A 21,767-nucleotide genomic window follows, 5' to 3' on the forward strand; every position below is an offset into this window, starting at 1 on the left:
TTGTCTACAAACAGGGACCAGGAGGATATCAGACCTACACGTGTGACCCTCCCTTGGGCATGTCTTTACCCTATTGCTTCTTCTCTTAGGGCCTCCATTCACTGCAGATTTGCCCATTTGGACTTGGTGGCTTTATTGTTAATTAAAAAAATTCTTTGGGTCTCTGTTTCTGGAGTGGACATTCATGGTCTCCCCCCATAGGCCTTTTTGGAAGCTCTTCTTCTTGATGCTTTTTCATGCTGTTTTCCTTGGTACTACTCAGGTTTTCTTAGCCACTGACTCAACCCACAGCCCCTAGCACTCCACCTTCTAGCTCTTTCTCTTCTTTTTTCCCTAAAAATACAGACTGGGAATTCCCTGGCTGTCCAGTGGTTAGGACTCCATGCCTTCGCTGCTGAGGGTGTGTCTTCAATCCCTGTTTGGGGAATGAAGATCCTGAAAATTATGTGGCTTGGCCAAATTAATAAAATAAAATAAAACTGGGTTAGTGAAGTCAGCCATGACTGCACACACTTCACATTCATATTTCTAGAATGCTCATTATGCTCCAGACATAATGCTATTCATCCACATGCACCAACTCATTTAATTTTCACAATAATCAGGGAGGTGGGCATTGCCATTCCCATTTTACAGATGGGTAAACTGCAGCCCAAAGAGGTTAAGTGCTCCAGCTAGTAAATGGGGTTCTTGGCTCCATCAGGGAAAGAGCTGTTCTGTCTTGTTAATTGCTTGAATTCTAGCGGTTAGCACAGAAGTACTTGTATCTCAGTAAACATGGGTTTGATTTACTGAGATCCTAGTGGTTGAGAGTAAGTAAGGGATAAGGTTGACTTCAAACATAGGTCTTCTTTTTTAATTAAAATTTTTTTATTATTTCAAAACGTTTTTTCTTTAAACCTGAGTATCCTTTGTGTATGTCTGCTTTTAAAAAAATTAGTATACTTTGGTTTTTTGTTTGTTTGTTTGACCATACCACGTGGGATCTTGGTTCCCTTGACCAGGGACCAAATCCTTGCCCCCTTCAGTGGAAGTATGGAGTCTTAACTACTGAATCTCCAGGGAAGTCCCTACTTTGTTTTTGTTTTGTTTTTTTTTAGATTAGTTTTAGGCTTACAGATAAACTGAGCAGAAAATACAGAGTTCCTAGACCTCGTTTTCCCTTGGCACGAAGTTTATTACAGTTGATGAATGAATGTTATTATTAACTAAAGTCAGTAGCTTATATTACACTTCACTCTGTGTTGTTCAGGTTTATGGGTTTTGACAAATGCATGATGACCTGTATCCACCATTCAGTCTCCTAAGAATGGTTTCACTGCCTTCAGCATCCTGTGTGTTCTACCCATTTATCCCCCGACTACCTTGTACATTCACCACCATCAAACCCTTGGCAGCAGCTGATCTTTTGTATCTCTATAGTTCTGCCTTTTCCAGAATGTCATATAGTTGGAACCCTCAAGTATGTAGCCTTTTAAAGAAATTGAAGTATAATTAATAGACTATATTATTCAAGTGACAAGTGTACAATATGTGCTTGTGCTCAGCTGCTTCAGTCGTGTCTGACTCTGTGCGGCCCCGTGGACTGCAGCCTGCCAGGCTCCTCTGTCCATGCGATTTCCCAGGCAAGAACACTGGAGTGGGTTCCCATTTCCTCCTCCAGGGGATCTTCCTGACCCCGGGATCGAACCTGGGTCTTCTGCATTGGCAGGTAGATTCTTTACCACTGAATCTCCTGGGAAGCCTCAGTGTATAATACAGGGATTCACAATTTTTGAAGCTTGTACTACACTTACAGTTACTTAATTTAAAATATTGACTATACAAACAGGTCTTTTAATGCCCACTACCGTCTGTCCTGTATTAACATACAGTTGATGAAGTGAGTATTAATGAATTAAGTTGATCATAATTAATATGATTCTATTACATGTTCTAGATTAAATTCAGTCTTTATTGTTAGACATGTTAAGGCTTTTCCATATTGTCCTAAACTTTTAACCAGTTTTTAAAAGGTTTTTATTAGGGACTTCCCTGGTGGTCCTTTGGTTAAGGCTCTGCATTCCCAATGCGAGCGACACAGGTTTGATCCCTGGTCAGGGAAATAAGATCCCATGTGCCATGCGGTATGGCCGAAAGAAAAAAACAAAGGCTTTTATGAGAAAGCTAACAAATGGTTTTCCACTTTCTTTTTTAGTTCATTCATTTCACTGCTTCTCTCTCTCTATTCCTTTCTTTCTCTCTGCTGACTTTTCTCTGTTCTCACTGGTGACTTTCATTTTAACGTGTGGACTTTCTTTTTCTCCCCCCTCATTGAGAAAGAAAGTTAAGTCTGGGAGGCTGGAGAGATGCAAATTGTTTTGCGGCAGTGCATCAGCAGGTGCAGAAGTGGGCTTCTCCTAGTTCTCATTTCAGGCCGGAGGCAGACAGGGAGAGGAAGTGGCCTTGAATTTGTTGTTGATTTGGGGAGGATGAACATGGGGGTGGATCTGCTGATTTCTGATCTCATTAGCTTTGAAAACAGAATGCCTCCTGGCAGCAACTTCTCTGTTGCCTGCTTTTCTGCTCCTGAAACCAGGGGAGGGAAACCCCTGACAGATGTGGGTTCATGGGGCAAGTATCTGTTCTGTGGGGTTGGGATGGGGGGGGGAGGCAGGGCTTTGCTCAAGAAGAGGTGGCCAGACAGCAGCTGGAGGGACAACCAGGGAGGGAAGGAGACGTATTTCCTGGGGAAGGAAGTGGCCCGAGTAGAGACCCCAGCATGTAGAGTCTGGAGAGCAGGATGTGTCGGGGTCTACAGGATCACCCTCAAATTGGAGGATTTGCTAGAAGGATTCCCAGGACCCAGCAGGTAGTCACACTCACTTCTGTGATTTGTCACAGTGAAGGACAGAAAGCACAGTCAGTAAAGGGGGAAGGCACGTGGGGTGAAGCCTGCAGGAACCAGACACAGGCTTCCAGAGCCTTCTCCTGGGAGATCACACAGGGCACGCTTCGCTTCCCGTGTGAGGTGTCCTCAACCAGGGACGCCCAGTCAGGATTCAGCGCTCAGGATGTTTACTGCGGGCACCCTCTGCCTAGCACGGACTCCAGACTCCAGGAAGGAAAGCAGGTGTCAGCATAAACTAAACTGTTTTACAAACCCACTAGGCCCAGGGAGCCCCTCTTATCTGTCAGGGAGAGGTGGGAGCCCCCTGAAATCCAGGATCCCAGAGGCCAGACAGGGGCCACCGTGCCAGGAAGGCAGCCTCAGGCCCACTGGATGAACGCTTTTTCACACACAGGGGATCTCACTCACATCCTGCCAGGTTCTCAAGTTCAAACTCTCCCCGGTCATGGCAGCGTGGCCTTTGGCCAGTTCCTCTGTGCCCTGGGGCCCCAGAAGACCTCAGGATGCCGGGCTATGCTGGAAGATAATGCCTGTTTCCACTGGTGTCCGTGATAACGACACAGCGATTTATGGCCCTGAGTGTGGCTGTCTTGCATCCCTGACTTTGCCCTTGCAGAAACCCTACGAGGTGGGCAGAGCTGTCTCCACCTTTCAGATGAGAAAGAGTCTCAGCTGAGAAGCAGCAGTCTGTCCTCAAACCTAAGTTCCTTTCCATTCTCATTTCCTTTCTTTAAAAAACTTTATTTGGCTGCATTGGGTCTTAGGTGCACAGTGTGGGATCCTTCATGGTACACAGATTCTCTAGTTGTTGCACGGACTCAGTAGCTGTGGCACGAGGGTTCAGTTGCCCCGAGGCATGTAGGATCTTAGTTCCCCCACCAGGGATCAAAGCCGTGTCACCTGCATTGCAAGGCAGATTCTTCTTTTTTTTTTTTTTTGCAAGGCAGATTCTTAACCACTGGACCACCAGGAAAGTCCCTCCAGTCTCATTTCCTGACACCATTCTGGAACCACCTTCCTGTTTTTTGGTTCTAGATGTCTGTCACTTCTCCCATTATTAACCACTACTTAAAAAACAAGATCTCATTAAAAAAAAAAGAATCCTGTGCAAAGGAAGCTTTCAAATTGGAAATTAAAAATTTCTCCAGGACTTCCCTGACAGTCCAATGGTTAAGACTCTGCGCTTCTAATACAAGGGGCACAGGTTTGATCCCTGGTCAGAGAACTAAGACCCACAGGCTGCATGGGGCAGCCAAAAAAAATTCTCTCCAAATGGAGAGTTCACTGGCAGTCCAGTGATTAGGACTCCGCCCTTTTGCTGAGGTGACCTGGGGTTCGATCTGTGGTCAGGGAGCTAAGATTCTGCAAGCTGTGCAGTGGAGCCAAAAAAAAAAAGGAAAAAAATTTTCTCTAAGAAGGTTAACATAAAATTAAACACAAAGAAAACATATCACTAAACTCTCTGTGAAATATCATCGCCTGCCCTTGGCATGAGCTCTGTTGAAATGGAGATTCCATGAAACTGTATTTCAGAGGCACTAGGGACCAGGCAAGTTTCCCCGGTGGCTCAGTGGTAAAGAATCCTCCTGTCAATGCAGGAGAAGTGGGTTTGATCCCTGGGTTGGGAAGATTCCCCCGGAGAAGGAAATGGCAACCCACTCCAGTATTCTTGCCTGGAAAATCCCACGGACAGAGGACCCTGGTGGGCTGTAGTCCACGGGGTCACAGAGAGTCGGACACGACTGAGGGAGTGAACAGTAGGGACCAGGCATGCTTCCTGATTCAGACTTTCTCTTCTAGATGCTGGCAGGAGGGAATGGAGCGGGGTGGGTGATTGGAGAAGATAGAGACTTTATCAACATGCGAATCTATTTTATTTTATTTGGAGGCTGGAGGGAGGGGCAGTGACTGAGAAATATCCTTCTGTACTCAGGAATGCATTGTATGAGTGGAAAGATGGAAAGGATTATTTTTTCCCATCCAGAGAGAGTCTGGTTCTCTGGAGGGGATCCCTCAACATTGTGGACATAAGAGACATTTGGGGAATATGTTTTTACCCATCAGGGGTTAGAGTGGGTAGAAGAGACCCCAGCAGATGGGCACTTCACCTTCTTGAATGGGACCAGGGAGAGGGGGATTAGAAGGAATTCCCGGGGGTCCAGGAAGGGCTAGCCCCTCACTGTACTTGTTGCCGCAGGTCACTGGAATCCCCATGAACTGCTCTGTGAAACTGCAGCTGAGCCTCTTCCTTAAGTCTGTGAAAGGCATCGGGTGAGTGGGGTCTGGGAGCCACGGTTGCCTTGTGGTTGAGAGACTGGGGACTCAGGGAGACTCTGGCCTTGTTCTGGGGAACTCAAAGTCTGGGGAGGGATGTGGGATTTGGTCCCTGCCCCTTGAACTGCTGAGGGGAATCTTAGCTCTGAGCTGAGTCCAGACCACATCCTGACACCCCTGCCCTTTTCTCTGTTGATGTTTGTCCCCCGTTAGTCAGAATGTTCTGTCCAGGCTGTTTCTCCCTTGACAGAGTAGCAAAAATTAAATCATGCCCAAACCGAGTGTTTGAAAATGGAAACTTGGCCAATAGCATTCTCTAGTGAGGCCATTCACCTGGGGGGAAGAAGGTTTTTTTTTTTTGTTTTTTTTTTTACCTGGAGTGTAGTTGCCTTACAGTGTTGTTTTGTTTCTGCTGTGCAGCAAAGTGAATCAGCTCTGTGTGTGCATTCATCTCTTCTTCTTGGGTTTCCTTCCCGTTCAGGTCACCATGGAGCGCTGAGTAGAGTTCCCTGAGCTGTAAAGCAGGTTTTCACTAGTTACCTATTTTATATATAGCATCCATAGTATGCATGTCAGTCCCAATCTCCCAGCCCATCCCAGCTCCCTTCCCTCCTTGGAATCCATACGTTTGTTCTTTAATGCCTGTGTCTCTATTTCTGCTTTTCAGATAGATTCATCTGTGCCATCTTTTTAGATTCCATATATACGTGTTAATATACAACATTTGTGTTTCTCTTTCTGACTTATTTCATTCTGTGTGACTGTCTCTAGGCCCATCCATGTCTCTGCAAACGGCACAGTTTCATTCCTTTTTATGACTGAGTAATATTCCACTATATATATATACACCACATCTTCTTTATCCATTCTCCTGTTGAGGAACATTTGGGTTGCCTCTGTGTCTTGGCTGCAGTGAGCCCTGGGGTGCATGCATCTTTTTGAATTATGGTTTTCTCTGGGTACACGCCCAAGAGCGGGCTTGCTGGGTCATACGGTGGACAGGGGAAATTTTTTAAGTGCAGGTTTTCTTTTTCTGTGTTTTTGTTTTTCCAGTAGCAGCTTCATCAAGATTTAATTCACATAGTACAAAACTCAGCCTCTAAGAATGTACAGTACAGAAGGATATTCACAGAGTTGGGCAATATCGCCACAGTCAATTTTGAAACTTTTCCATCAACCCGCAAAAGAAACCCCGCACCGTTAGCTGTCACTCCCCATTTCCCTCAGCCTCAGGCAGCCCTTAATTTACTTCCCATTTCTGTGGATTTGCCCAGTTGAGCCATCTTGTGTGAACAGAGCTGTATCACATGTGACTGGCTTCTTTCACTTAACCTGGTGTTCTCAGGGTTGATCCATGTTGTAGAAGGTGTCAGCACTTCAGTCCATTTTATTGCTGAATAATATGCCATTGCCTGGCAAGACCATGTTTTTATCCATCAACTGATGGACATTGGGCTGTTTCTACTTTTTGGCCGTTATGAATAATGCTGCTCTGAATCTTTAAAAAAGTTTCTATCTTTTGTTTTCGGCTGTGCTACGTCTTTGTTACTGTGCTCAGGCTTTCTCTAGCTGCAGCGGGCAGGGGCTACTCTCTAGTTGCGTTGCAGGGACTTCTCGTTGCGGTGGCTTCTCTTGTTGTGGAGGACAGGCTCTAGACGCACAGGCTCCGTAGTTGGGGTGTACCGGCTTAGTTGCCCCTTGGCACGTGAAGTCTTCCTGGACCAGGGATGGGACCTGGGTCCCCAGCATTGGCAGGCGGATTCTTAACCACTGGACCACCAGGGAAGTCTTGCTCTGAATATTTATGCCTGAGCATGTGGATGTCTGTTTTCATTTCTCTTTGGTAGATATCTTACAGCAGAGTTGCTGGGTCCTCTGGCAGCTCTGTTTAACCGTTTGAGGAACTGTCAGACTGTTTTCCAGGGCGGCTGCACTATTTCCCACTGCCCCCCCAGCAGTGTGGGAGGGCGCCAGCATCTCCACATCCCTGCCAACTCTTGCTATAACATCACTATAAAATAGAGCTGGTGGCTCAGATGGGAATGAGTCTTGCCTGCAATGCCAGAGACCCGGGTTCGATCCCTGGGTTGGGAAGATATCCTGGAGTAGGAAATGGCAACTCACTCCAGTATTCTGGCCTGGAGAATTCCATGGTCAGAGAGCCTGGCTAGCTACAGTCCATGGGATGGCAAAGAGTTGGACACAACTGAGCAACTTTCACTCACTCATTCAGGATAGAGCCGGGTGAGGGAGCATGCTGACTGGTTGTTCTGTCAAGGTCTGTACTTAGTGTGTTTGAAATAGTTCCATTAAAAAAAAAATCCTTCAGGAAGATTCCTGGGCTGCAGGAATGTGAGCATCTGTTTGGCTTTGTGAGACGTCTCTCAGCTGGAAAGAATAACACTTTGTCTGAGTGCACTGGGGATCATTCGTATAGCTCATCTGCACTCCTCTGCTGGCTTTTTTTTTTTTAATTATTATTCAGTTAATTAGTTTTTAATTTTTTGGCTTTGCTAGGTCTTCGTTGCTGTCTCATTGCGGTGCACAGGCTTCTCATTGCAGTCGCTTAGCTTGTTGTAGAGTTCAGGCAGGCTCAGTAGTTGTGGTGCTGGCTTAGTTGCTCGACAGCAAGTGGAATGTTCCCAACCAGGGATTGAACCTGTGTCCCCTGCTTTGGCTGGTGGATTCTTAACCACTGGACCGCCAGGGAAGTCCAAGCTTTCCATCTTTACCTTTTGAGTCTGCTCAGAGAGTTTGTTCCTGAAGTGTTTGTGGCTGGTGAAACAGCCCTTAGGCGTCTGCTGCTCAGGCTGGAATTCCAGAGGGCCCTCCATTACTCGATGCCTGGTCTGCTAACTTCATGCTCAGGGCGAGCAGGTGACTAGGACAGAGGAGCCGGACAGGCTGGGTGGGGACAGGCCAAGGGCCAGTCTCTGTCGAGCACCAGGGGCCTCGGGCTCAGTGTGACCACATCCGATGCATTTGCAAATGCAGGTTTCAGAATCTGAATTTTAACATATGCTTTCTCAGTTTCACCTGTTGGGAGTTCATTCTGATTCTTGACAAACGTTGCCCAAGCCAGCAGTCTCTCTGGGTGGCTGGATTCTGCCTGTTGGTGGCCACACACTGCTACTTTAATCTCTCTGGGACTCTGTGTCCCCAGCTGTTCAGAGCTGCTGTGGGCTGGGGTGGTGGTCTCAAAGACGATGTTTATCAACATCCCTGAAGGCTGTTGAGGAACCAGTGTGGGAAAAGTCTAGAAGCACAGCTGTTCCAAAAACAGAGCCATCTAGCTGTGACTTCTCTGAGGAACTTCTGTGCTGTTTGGTCACAAGATAGAGGCACGAGGGTTGCACGGTCTGTGCATTTAACTGACATCAGTTCTTACAAACTCAGATTAAAGAGGCCAAAGTGAAGGGGGACCCCCCCCCTTGTATTTCTAGAATGTTTTCCATGTCTGTCTCCTCTGTAGGTGATACTGTGTAAATTCATTTCACTACCCAGCACTCTACTTAATAAGTGATCTTTGAGAATTGTGATTGAGGATTTAGGCCTTTTGTGCCTATCCCCCAAGTGGGTTCCATCTCCTCTTGAGCTGTGCCTTCTTTAAGCAGACTCAGGAATGTGAAGTTACGGAATATTTGTTTGTTCTATTGTTTCCTGGCATTTAACAGCTGCATGCTCAGTCGCTAGGTCATGTCTGACTCTTTAGGACACTGGACTGTAATCCTCCAGGTTCCTCTCTCCATGCAGTTTTCCAGGCAAGAGTACTGGAATGTATTGCCATTTCCTCTTCCAGGGGATCTTCTCAACCCAAGGGTTAAACCTGTGCCTCCTGAGTCTCCTGTACTGGCAGGCAGATTCTTTACTATGGAACCACCCACCTGGAAAGCCATTTAACAACTAGACAACAGTAATAAACACTGAACACTTTCTGTATGCTGGGTATTTTTCATGTATCCACATTCAGTCCTCACTAGAGCCCTGTGAGGAATTCATTATAATCCCCATTTTTTCAGAGGAAGCACAGAGAGGGTAAGGAGCATGCCCGAGGTCACACAGCTTGTTGGTAACTGACTGTGTCGGGGGTTCCCAGGACCCCTCTCAGGTTCGATGATTCACTGTGAAGACTCAGCTGTGATTTATTATATAGAAAATATTCAAAACATAACCAGCAAAGGGGACAGGCTCACAGGGTGAAGTCTTGGGGAACCAGACAGAGGCTTCTAGAGCCCTCTCTTAGGCAAGTCACACAGGACATGCTTCCTCCTCCCAGTGTTGAGCTGTGATATGTGTGAAGTGTCCCCTACCAGGGATGCCCAGTAGAAACTCTTCCCAGGGGATGTTTACTGGGGGCTGGTCACATCAGCGCTTGCTGCCTGGTTCCAGACTCCCTGAAGGAAAGTAGGAGGTCAGCATAAACTGCGTTGTTTGTTAGCTGGGTATATTGCCATCCTGAATAAAACTGGCATTCTGTTTCAAAGAGGAAGAAATGGACATCAGCTAGGTCCCTGGCAGCACCCACCACATAGAAGACATGAAGTTTTCATTTAAAAAGATATTGTCGGATTGTCAGGTTGCTTCCTGTCAGGAGATACCCATTCCTCAAGACCACGCCGATCTAGTCGTTGTAGAATCACAGGTCCAGAGCTGTCTGACCTGAGGCACCCCGACAAAACTTCTCACTTGCTTGATCTCCCTTATTTCCAGACAAACTGGGAACATCCAGCCAGTGGTTCTGCCGCTAATGTGGTTCGAAGAGGTAAGGCTGCCTCCCTCTCCCTGGGTATCAGGTACCTGTGGTCATGGTGTCTGATGCCTCAGTGAGGAACTGATGTGGGCATTTGAGGCAAGAGGCTGTGTGTGGTGGGGAGGCGGGGCTGGGTAGCTGGACTCTGTGATGCAGAACAATCTATTAGAAATTTCGCCCTCTCCAAGCTCTGTATGTCAATTATGCCACTGGACTGAAAGGCTCACCTGAGATGAGGAAGACGAAGCTGCCTGAAATTATAAAGTCCCTGGTCAGAGTATAAAATAATATTGCTAATGCATGTGACCACTTCTCCAAAGATGAAGGGAAGTTCGTTTTCAGTGTGTCAGCTTTTTATTGAACTTCCTTTTCTCCCAGGTTTTCAAGATTCCTTCTGTCTTAGTTCATTTTAATTCATGGTGAGCTAACAGCCAGAACAGACAGCCTCCAAATGTCAAATTCGCTTCCTGCTCACATCACAGTCTGATGGAGGGGGGAGGTGGAGCTCTGCTCCATGCAGACATTTGGGGACATCTGGGCTCCTTCCATCGTTTGGTCCTGACCTTTCGGAGATCCTCAGAATCCATTTCCGTTCAGTAAATTGGCAAAGAGATGGAGAGAATCACATGGGAGCCAGGTGTGGAAATTGTAACATCCTTGTGCCCACATCCCATTGGCCAGAAGTAGTCACGTGGGCCTGTCTAGCTGCAAGGGAGTCTGGGAAGTGTAGTCCTGTTGTGTGGCCCTGGAAGACATAGAGGCTGGCCTAATGCTTTGGCCAGTGGACTTGGGATGGGGAAGGGGTGGAGTAGCATCTGCACCCTCGGCTCATAGTATGTGGCCCTAGTCCATCTGTTTGTCCTTCTTCCGCAGAGTGGGGCAATGGAGGGTGAGACCCTTGAGACGTTCTATACCCAGCTGGTGTTGATGCCCAAAGTGCTGAACTATGCCCAGTATGTGCTCCTTGCCCTGGGCTGCGTCCTACTGCTCTTCCCCATCATCTACCAAATCCGGAGCCAAGTAAGTAGTGGTCAGAGCATGGCCTGGGCTGAGTGGTCCCTTGCTTGCCTGCTTGGGGGAAGGAGGGGCTCAGATCAGATCCCCCAACTGTCCCTTCCTGCTGTGCCCATGGACACAGCCTGCACCCTCAGCCTGCGCCCACTTCGAGCAGCAGTCCTAGGTCTCTACTCGGGCTGGGGAGCCATCCATCACTGCATCCTTGCCTCTCCTGCATCTTCTGTTACCACGTCTCTGCCTGTCCTGGGAGGCTTGGGGGCCCAACTTTGGAGGGACTGCAGTGGTTTTGGATCATGAGACCTGGGACTCGAATGCTTTGTTCAGCCAGCCAGCAGCTGCTGGCTGCCAGGTTCTGGCAGGTACAGCGCGTACAACAGTGAGCAAGACAGTTCCTGCTGATGGGTGTGCGGGGACCAGCATTCTAGTTGGAGAGACAGGTGGGAGTCGAGTGACTAAACAGAAGAAGTGATTTCACCAGTGGTAAAGATGATAGAGAATGTGCTGGGCTCAGGGCAGCGCTAGTACAGGACAGATACCATATGAGCCACATGTGTGATTTTAAATTTAAATGTTCTAATAGCCACATTAGGTAAAAGGGAATTAATTTGAATCATATCTTTTATTTAACCTTGATACATCCAAAAGATTACCATTTCAATCTGCAATCAATATAAAAAAATTAAGTACTTTTGCACTGTGTTTTTGAGTGAAGTCTTTGGAATCGGTATGTATTTGACACAGCAGATCTTGATTGGGACTCACCCCATTTCAAAGCCTCCACAGCCACATTTGGCTGCTAGACTAGGTGCCACAGTATCCAGGGAGGTTGGGGACAATGATAGCGATAATGTCAGAAGACGTTTCTCTGAAGAGGTTGAATTTAGGCTTAGATGTGAGTGCTCAGCACAGAGTCATGGAAAGACTGCTGCAGGTGGAGGAATGGCCAGTGCAAAGGCCCTGAGGCAACAGTGGGTGGGGCTGTATTGGAGGATCCTGCTGCACCATATTGGCTGCAGGGGAGCGGACATAGGGGCGGCAGGGGAGGTGGTATCTCAGAGGCAGAGGTAGGTCATGCCTGGCCCTGTAACTCAGGGTGAGCGGCTTGGAACTGATTCCAAGGGATGACTGGAAGCTTTTAACTCATTATTGACTGGGGAATTTTTGCAGAAGCAAATGCCTGTAGCTGGCGATTTTTATTTTGGCCAGCCAAAAATTACTTCTGTTATTTCACTGTGTGCGGGTTATTGCATTCAGTAGTCACCCCTGACACACCTGTACAGTCTTCTCCTTTTCATGAAACGTTGTCTTCAACCCGCTCCTCTGTAGAAACAAAGGAGCATTCTCTAGCATCGTGAGTTCTGTTTTCACTTTCTGCATCAAAGTCAATCACTAAGGTTTTTTGTCTCTTTGTTGGTTTAATATTCACATTGTCTTAATCAGAACTATGTTCTGAAGAACTATCGTCTTCTGAGACACTAGTATATATGTTGCGCAGACAGTCAGAGAAAGTATCTGCCTGAAATTCACCAAAAAATTATTCTTCACTCAAAATTTCACAATGTGTCATTTTGGGGAAAATTTTACGTTTATAATATAAACAGGATTGGAACAAAAACCTTAATGAAGCAAACCGTGAATGATAATGACAATCATAAGTTGTGTAATGAGCCCTTGATCAATTTTAAGCTCTAACAACTTCGCATGGCGATGTTAATTGTATATTAATGTGTTTTTTTTTTTTAACGTGTTAATTCACTCTCTAAAAACATGTTGATATGTCTCTGATCAATAACGGGTTTAAGGAGAGGAGTGACTGGGTCGGTTGACATGTGGCAACTATTAATAGGCCTTCCAATGAGAGAGCAGAAGCAGGGGGACCAGTGAGGAGGCTCAGGTGAGCTAGGATACTGGCTTGGACCAGAATGGGAGCAAGTATTCAGGCACAGGAGCCCTGAAGAACCAGTCCTGGGGCATCTGCCATTCAAAGTCAGGAAGAAGATTGGGGGACAACAAATACCCCCTTTCTTTCTTTTCTTCCTTGGGCTTTTTCCCCCTGCCTTGCAGCAGGGCCTGCAAGCTCTTAGCTCCCCGACCAGGGATTGAACCTCTGCCCCCTGCAGTGGAAGCACATGGTGTTAACCTTTGGACTGCCATGGAAGTCCCAAGGAAAACCCCTTCTTGATTTAGCATCATTCAGTAATTCATTCATGGCATTAGCTGACACTTTCACAGCTTATTTTGCGGGGACACTGCACAGTTTAGGGGGTACAGACCTGAATAGGATGTGAGGTCTGGAGACCAGGGGGCTTTAGGCAGGTTACTGCCATCACATGGTGACAAGGGCCCCCGGGGCAGAGGACTTGGGTGAGTAGCTAGCTGGTAGACGGCGGACACCACTCAGTGGCAGAGTCTTGCAAGGCCATATTGAATCCATGAACCAGAAACCCCCACTTTGGGCCCCCCAACTCCAAGTTTTCCTGGAGCCCTAGGCCTGGGCCTTGGAGGGGGGTTGCCCAGCTTCCCTGCTGCCCCCTCGGGCCACCTGCAACACCCACTTTCTTGCTTTAGCTTTGGCAAACAGCCTTTGCTCTTTTGCCTTTTTCTCAGAGACAGATTGCATGCTTGCTTGCTTGTTGGTAGCTGGGGCGATGATAAACCTTTCCAGGCTCTTAACCTGGGCTTTCAGACCTTTATCACCATTTCTCTTCCAAATTCCCCATCCTTCGGGGGAAAAGGTTTGCACTGATGTGAGGGTACCAGGGCCTCTGGTGTCTTGAGCCCCCAATGACCGATGGGGACCCTGTCCTCTGTCACTGCCCCAGCCAGAGCAGAAGGAAACTTGTGATGGTGTTTGGAATTATGCTGGAGGACAGAGGAGACCAGAGGCCCTAGCCCCCAGTCTGTGGATGACTCCCCAGGCCCAGCATCACCGTGGGTTTCCAGGAGTGAAGACATACACAGCCACACAGGCGGGGATGGGGGTGGGGGTGAGGTGGGCAGGTCCAAGGGAAGCAGCTGGTGAGGGACGGGGCCAGACAGCCCCCACCCTCTGTCCCCTCTGTTTCTCTCCTAATGGTCCATCAGAAGGGGAAGGGGGAGGAGACTGAGGATGCAGGATGTGAACACTTCCCTGCTTCACCCCCACCCCGAGTCCTTGTCTCCCAAGTCCCATACGATTATTCATCATTTCTATTAATGATGGTGAGGCTCCCTCCCCACAGGTTATATTGAGGGCCCAATCAATGAAATTTATCCCATTGTGTATTTTGGACAGAGGAGCTGACAGGCTACAGTCTATGAGGTCGCAAAGAGCTGGACACAGCTGAATGACAAACACGTGTATTTTTTGGTTTAGCAAGGGTTAGGCCTTTTGTGTTTTTATATATTTCCCCTGAGGAAAAAAAAAAAGAATGGCACGTCGTTAAACTCAACATATTTTAATTTCTCTTCAAAGACATTCTTTTGTTCAAGTCATTCTTGAAAACAAAAATTATTTTAAACAGAAACACCTCTGTTTCTGGTCTATTTAAAACGCCATCTGCTAGCTCAGTCAGTACAGCATGAAATTCTTCACATGCCACTTGCTCACCTCTCTGAGACTAGGCCGAGCCACCTTGCGCACCATGGCCCATCGCCCCTCCTCAACTTGGCCTAAATTTTCAGGCCGAAAGACCCTTTTTAGTTTGCCCATCTGACCAAATGTGTTTCCTGAAGATGCTGGTGTATCTGTCTTCGGTGAAGGGCACTATCACTTCCCAAATCTCCCAACTGTAATCATTAATGGTGGTTGGACGCGAAAGTTCTGTACCCCACCCTCTGCTTTTTGAAGAACGCTGCAAATTGAAGAAACCTATAAAACCATGTGTGTTCAGCTGCAACGGCAACTATAAATTAGCTTGGTTATCTTCTAGGAGAAATGCTATTTATTTTGGATTAGTTTTAAAAAGGGCTCAAAGGATAAGGAGGCCGTTCAGGCCTATTCTGAATTCCTGATGACATCAGCTCCCAAGGGGACTGTACTGCAAGAAGCAAGACTGTAGGTGGGTACCAGGTAATGCCCCGCCCCACCCCCCACCTCCTCTCGTAGTGAGTAGAATTCTGGCACCTTGAAACTCTTTGGATCTTATACATCTCTTCAGCCTGCACTTCACCTGTCTACAGATTGAAAATATGTACTTGTATACTTTGCTGTCTTCTTACATTCTGAGTGATCCCAGGGGTGGTAGGGGATGGAGGGCAACTAGTGGGCTGGTGTCTTATTTTCAAGGTTGTGTTAAAAAGGCAAGATTGAGGTTTAGGTCAGCTGCATCTCAGACTTCCGGTCCAATTGACTCTTCTGGGGAAGTCTGCTAAAAATGAAGATCTGAGGACATTCTTCTAAACCTCCTGAAATAGAATCATGGACGGGCCCCGGGAATGTGTTATTTTAATTCCCTGGTGACTCACTGGTAAAGAATCCGCCTGCCAGTGCAGGAGACGTGGGTTTGATCCCTGGCTTGGGAAGATCCCCTGAAGAAGGAAATGTCATCCTGCTCCAGCATTCTTGCCTGGGGAATCCCATGGACGGAGGAGCCTAGCGGGCTACCATCCATGGGGTCGCAAAGAGTTGGACACGGTTGAGCGCACACGACCAAGGGGATTATGAGTAGATTGGTCTATTTATTTATTTTTGGCTGTGCCCTGCGGAGTGTAGCATCTTAGTTCCCCAACCAGAAATCGAACCCACGTCCCCTGCATTGGAAGCGTGGAGTCTTAGCCACTGGACTGCCAGGGAAGTCCCTGATATAGATTGGTTTAAGTGAATCTGGGATGACTGACCAAGAAAGAAACAATTTAGGCATCACCTGGGCACCCATTATATATCCAGAACTCAGTCTGAAGGTAGGATTGCCAGATTGAGCAAAAACAAACCCAAAAAACTCCCAAGAAATAACAGCAGCAAAGAGATGCTCAGTTAAATGTGAATTTTAGGTAGACAGTGAATGATTTTTTGCCTAAGTGTGTCCCATGCAATTGTCGGGACACGCTTATACTGAAAACCTGTTTGTTGGTTACCTGAAATTCACATTTAATGAGCTGCCCTCTCTGTATCTGACAACCTACCTGCGGGAGAAGTAGGCTGGTGCCTTGTGGGTTCACCTCCCTCTGAGCTGTGTTCCTTTAGGTCTGAGGTCTTAGGAGAGCCAGGTCCAGCCAGGGGAGGTGACAGGCAGAGCTCTGAGCCCTGCTGTTGGGGTTTGGGCAGCAGTGAGTCAGTCGCACTATGGTTGTGCCTCTGATCATAGCTGTTATTTTGGTTTCTGAAAAATGTGCCGCCCTCGCCAGCTTCTGGGGCTGTGCCTGCTTGGGTTTAAATAGCTTTCTTGAGAGCTAAAGCCTGAGGACGAGTCGACAGCCCTTCTCTTTGGGGCCAGTTGGCTGCTCCAGTTTGCTTCGACTGCCAGGGTTGGAGGAGGAGAGAAAACGGAACACGCCAAGTGCTGGGCGTGGGTGTGTTTGCTGGCAGGCGCTGCCAGTCCCTGCGAGGAGCAGAAGGGAGGGACAGCTGTGTCCCCAGCCAGACTCTGGGGGGCTTCTCCTGCCGATCTGGGGATAAGAGAGCCCGACCACGTCAGGGCTGAGTGTTAAGGAGGTGTCCTCCTGAGCTTGGGAGCAGGACATCCTAGCCAGAGATGGGTACCCCGCTTTCCTTCCTCTCTCCCAGAATTCCTCTGGGACACCTTCTTAGGTACAGTTTGGCCCCTTGGATACCCCTCCCCCTTCCAGCCAAAATTCCCTTCTGCAGAAACTTGTTTGGTGTTCTGGGGGTGTAAGGGTGAGGTCTTCCTAGAAGTGGGTTATTTGCTTTTAGCACAGATAGAGCTGGTGATTGTGAGGTCTCAGCCCTGTGGCTGTGCCTCCCTGGACACAACCAGGATATCCTGCCCACTGCTCCCTGCCCCCTCCAAAAAAACCCCACACCAAACATTGGAGTCTCCTCTTGACTTTACCAACAGAATTCAAGCTTCAAGTTATCAGGGAAGGCTTTTTTAAAAAAATCTTTTGGCCATACCACACAGCATGTGGGATCTTAGTTCCCTGACCAGGAATCAAACCTGTGCCCCGTACATTGGCAGTGTGGTCTTATGGACCACCAGGGAAGTCCCAGAGAAGTTTTTGATTAAAGAGGCTATTGCCTTGCCTTCTGGAAGGCTAAGCCCAGATGAGACCCAGCCCAGATGAGACCCCTATCCCCAGTCATGTGTGCTTGGGGAAGGCAGTGTCCTGTTCGTGCTGTTTTAGGGGGCCAGGCAGGCACCTGAGAAGTTGCCAGTGGTCCAGAAGACCTAGAATCCCTTCAGGGAAGCCTCTAACCTGTTTTGAACACCTGAGGGAGATCCCACACCTTGCCTTGCACTTGGGCATGGGGTGACCTTGAGCTGCTAGCCCAGAAAGATGTCTTTATGTGAGTAAGAAAAAGACAGCCCTTCTGTGCAGACATGGCCTGCTTTAGGACCGAAGGTTTAGAACACACAATACAACCCATGTATAGCCCGCGTGGCTGAATGCCTTTGTGCAGTGATCAACCTGGACAACTGTAGTAGGCAGCCCTGCAGATCATGTTCCTGATCTATCTTTCTTACCTTCTCATGAGTCTCATTATTTCCAAGTCCTCATTACTCAGTTAAAGGACAGTGTTAGGGAACAGGAGGAGGAGGAGGAATCTGTCTCAGGTTCTGGTTCCTTGAGGGTTTGTTACATGTGTCTTTCTTGGAAAAGCAGTTTCCCTTTTCACTTTTTAAAAAAAATTTAATTGGAGGCTAATTACAGTATTGTGGTGGGTTTTGCCATACATTCACATGAATCAGCCATAGGTGTACATGTGTTCCCCATCCTGACCCTCCGTCCCACCTCCCTCCCCATCCCATCCCTGAGGGTCATCCCAGTGCACCATCCCCCAGCACCCTGCCTCATGCATTGAACCTGGACTGGTGATCTATTTCACATATGGTAATATACATGTTTCAATGCTGTTCTTTCAAATCATCCCACCCTCTCCCTCTCCCACAGAGTCCAACAGTCTGTTCTTTACATCTGTGTCTCTTTTGCTGTCTCGCATATAGGGTCATCGTTACCATCTTTCTAAATTCCATATATATGCGTTAATATACTGTATTGGTGTTTTTCTTTCTGCCTTACTTCACTCGGTATAATAGGCTCCAGTTTCATCCACCTCATTAGAACTGATCACTTTTGAGTGAGGCTGTCTCCAGTCATAGTTCTTTGGGTCCACATTGCTGAGAGTCTGCCCCTCACCTGCCACCCCGACTGTCCGCATGCTGCCTGTATGTGGGAGTCTGGGTCAGCAGGGGTCACTGGTCTCGCTCTGACACTGCCCCACCCTTGGTCCTGGCTGGAATGTGGCTCAGTCTGGGTAGCCTGAGATCAGTCCCACAGGAGAGGAGCCAGGAGTTTCACCTTCCCCTTGGTCCTGCCAAGAGTGGGGTTTGATTTTTCCCCACCCTGCAGTGAAGCAGACCTCTGGGCTTTGTGAGCAAGGTCCAAGCTGGCAGGGGTTTTGGGGGTTTTCCAGCCACAGCTGCTGGGCAAGAAGGCATCTCTCTCCATTCTTCAAAGGGAATGAAGATAGAAGGCTTAGGGGGATGAAAAGTTACCTCCAGTTTTACTATCACAGCTTACCTTAAAAAATTTTTTTTGTTGGAGTATGATTGCTTTTCAGTGTTGTGCCAGGATCTGCTGTACAACAAGTGACTCATCTATATGCATGCATATATCCTCTCCCTCTTGAGCCTCCCTCCCACACCCCCATCTCACCCATCTAGGTCAGCACAGAGCCCCGAACTGAGCTCTCTGTGTTATACAGCAGCTTCCCACTGGCTATCTGTTTTACATATGGCAGTACCCACATGTCAGTCCTGATCTCCCAGCTCGGCCCGCCCTCCCCTTCCCCTGGGTCCGCATGTCTGCTCCCTACATCTGCTTCTCCATTCTTGCCCTGCAAAAACATTCATCTGTTCCATTTTTTTTCTAGATTCTACATACATGCGTTCATATACAATATTTGTTTTTCTCTCTCTGACTTACTTCACTCTGTATAACCAACTCTAGGTCCATCCATGTCTCTTTAATTTCATGAAATTTTCTTAAATTGTGAAATTAAAAAACAAAAGTAAAGCTAGATGAACTACACCGAGTTCCCTCTCACCCAGGCTCAGCAGCAGCAATTGTTCACTTCTTGTCCTAGCTCTCCTTTCCACTGTATGCCCTTTGCCCCACCCCCCAAGCCCCACAGCCCCACCCCCTATCCCGAGACAATCATTTCTAGGAATTTGGTCCGTGCCTGTTTCCCCCCTCTAAATCTGTATCCATGAGCAACAGTTCAGTTTTTGAAACATTATCTCTGGAGGACATGCTGTATTAATCACTCTGCAGCTGGTTTTCCCTTTCTCAATTTTCTGTTTGAGACAGCTGTGTAGGTTGACTACCACCTTGCGACTCTATGTTTTCGATGCATTATGATATCAGTGGACATTTAGGCAGTTTCCAATTTTCCTGTGTCGACAGTATTGCTTATATAAGCCCTGAACTCCTTGCTCTGCCCTTCTCTCTGGATTAGGCGAGTCCCTTTGGACCTCAGTTTCCCCATCTCTAAAATGGGTTGAGAGCAGGGCGGGATGGTGTTTCATGAGATAGGGAGACCCTTACAGTTGCAGCCGAGGAGTCTGTAGGTCACTCCAGTCTTTTCTCATCTCAAGCTTGATTGGTGGGGGCTGCTGATGGGGACTCCCAGGGGGGTTTCCATCCTGGTGGAGGATGTGCAGGGGCGGGGCGGGGTGTGGGCGGGGCTTGGTGGCTGGCCTTAGTGATGCAGCACCCCCTGCCTTTTCTCCACAGGGTTCCAAAGATGCCATCAGCCAGCCCAGTCTGGCTGCTCAGCAAGACCAGCTTCCCAGCCCCTACACACCGCTTCTTCAGGACTCGCTCAGTGGACAGCCCACCAGTCCCAAAGTCTGAGCCCCCCACCTCCTGCACATTCCACGTGCACACACACACACACACATACACACGCATGCCCTGGCACGTGTCCACACGTGTGCACAGGTGTGTGCAGACACTCAGGGATGGAGCCGCTGCTGAGAGACTTGGGGTAAAGACTGGTCAACAAGGACTCTTCTGGAAACGTCTCTCCAAGTAATCCACAGGCCTGACCATAGGTGCTATGGGCACGGGGTCCCCTAGCCCAGGCTCTTAATGACTCACATCACTTCTCCCCAGCGGCCCGCTCCATCTGTCTTGAAACACTGCAGCCCCTTCCTGGTGGCTCATCCAGGCAGGACAGGGTGTTTACCCTGAGAGGCCGCCACTGTCCCCAAATCCAGCCTAGGAGTGCTGACTTCTTGTGCCCGAACCTGGTGGGCAAGGTTTTGTGGTTCAGCACCCAGCCCGGACCAGAGCTGTAGCCACTGGACACCCATCTGGGCCTCAGAAATGGAGATGCATCCTAAACCCCCTGCAGGATCATGGGTTTGGATGTCCGGGTCCCTTCCCTCCAGCCTAAACTGACATCATCCTGTATACTGAGCCGGTCACTTCCTGGCTGGGGTGGCGGGAGGCTGTGCCCTGAGCTGCTCCCCACCAAGGTCTGCAGCTACCAGATGCCAGAGCAGAGGTAGAGAGGCTCCGTCCGGGACGTCAGCCTGGCTGTCTGGTCAGGAGAACCATCCATCTGGGACTCCTGGTCTCTGGGACAAGCCTCTGTCTCTTTTCTACTGGAAGAAAAACTGAATATCATCTTTTAAAAATAATTCACAATTGAAGTAATAAACCTTTTTTAAAAGTGATCGCCTGAGTCTGTAACCGCCTGTTTGTGGGAGGCTGGGTTGGGGGTGGGCTGCGGTTCCATGGGAAGTTCTAGGCTCTTCTTGAGTGCTAAGTCGCTTCAGTTGTGTCTGACTCTCTGTGATCCTGTGGACTGTGGCCTGCCAGGCTCCTCTGGTCCATGGGGCTTCCCAGGCAAGAATACTGGAGCGGCTTGCCATTTCCTCCTCCAGGAGATCTTCCCGACCCAGGGATCGAACCTGCATCTCTTGGATCCCCTGCTCTGGCAGGCGGGTTCTTTGTCACTAGCACCAGCTGGGAAGCCCCAGGCTCTTTTTAGCTAGCATCTCATTTTCTGGTTGCTGCCATGAGTGTCTCTCAGAGACTGGGCTGCAGGCCTGCCTCTCCACTGTTTCAAGAATTCCAACTTGGGTATATTTAACATTTTATATAAATTCTGCATGAATTCAGTTCTCTTAAGAAAGAATAGCATCCATGTGAACCATTATCCCCACCCCGCCTTTTGACCCACATTTTGATTTTTGAGTAGAATTCCCTCATAGGTACATATCACAGGTTTCCAACCATTTGTGAGTTGAAGGACATTTCAGTATGTCAAGTTTTTAGTGATTATGCATAGAAAGCTGCTACAAACATGAATATACAGGTTTTTTTGTGAACATATATTTGTTCTTTCCCTTCTTTTTTTTTTTGCTCTTGGGATCTTAGTTCCTCAAGCAGGAATTGAACCGGGGCCCACGGCAGTGGAAGCACAGAGTCCTAACTACTGGCCCACCCGGGAATCCCCGATTTTCATTTCTCTTAAGGAAAATACGTAGGAGTGAGAGTGCTAGGCCATATGGTAACACATAGCATAAGTTGTGCGTAACCTTGTTCATGGTAGCCGCGCCATTCTACATTCCCACCATCCAGGTATACCTTCCAGGTACTTTCAGGTTTTTAAAAAATTGTTATCACTTGTAGTGGTATCCCATTTTTGTGTGTTTTTTATTTGCA

General features: G+C 48.1%; 1 protein-coding gene across 5 annotated transcripts in view; it reads left to right on the forward strand.

Annotated features, from left to right (window-relative positions):
* The window catches only part of SCARB1 (scavenger receptor class B member 1), a 93,818-nt gene extending 73,045 nt beyond the window's left edge, over nt 1–20,773 (forward strand). For 2 of the 5 annotated variants that reach the window (XM_040250596.1, XM_040250595.1), the window contains exons 9-13: nt 5,088–5,161; nt 9,875–9,926; nt 10,788–10,934; nt 14,843–14,971; nt 19,827–20,773. In XM_040250596.1, coding sequence (XP_040106530.1) covers nt 5,088–5,161; nt 9,875–9,926; nt 10,788–10,934; nt 14,843–14,971 — 402 coding nt within the window. In that variant the 3' untranslated portion in view covers nt 19,827–20,773. The other 3 variants (XM_040250593.1, XM_040250594.1, XM_040250597.1) reach the window with 3 other exon arrangements.
* The last annotated feature ends 994 nt before the right edge of the window (nt 20,774–21,767 follow it).

The sequence above is a fragment of the Oryx dammah genome, unplaced genomic scaffold (assembly GCF_014754425.2).
Source record: "Oryx dammah isolate SB20612 unplaced genomic scaffold, SCBI_Odam_1.1 HiC_scaffold_12, whole genome shotgun sequence".
Taxonomy (NCBI): Eukaryota; Metazoa; Chordata; class Mammalia; order Artiodactyla; family Bovidae; genus Oryx; species Oryx dammah.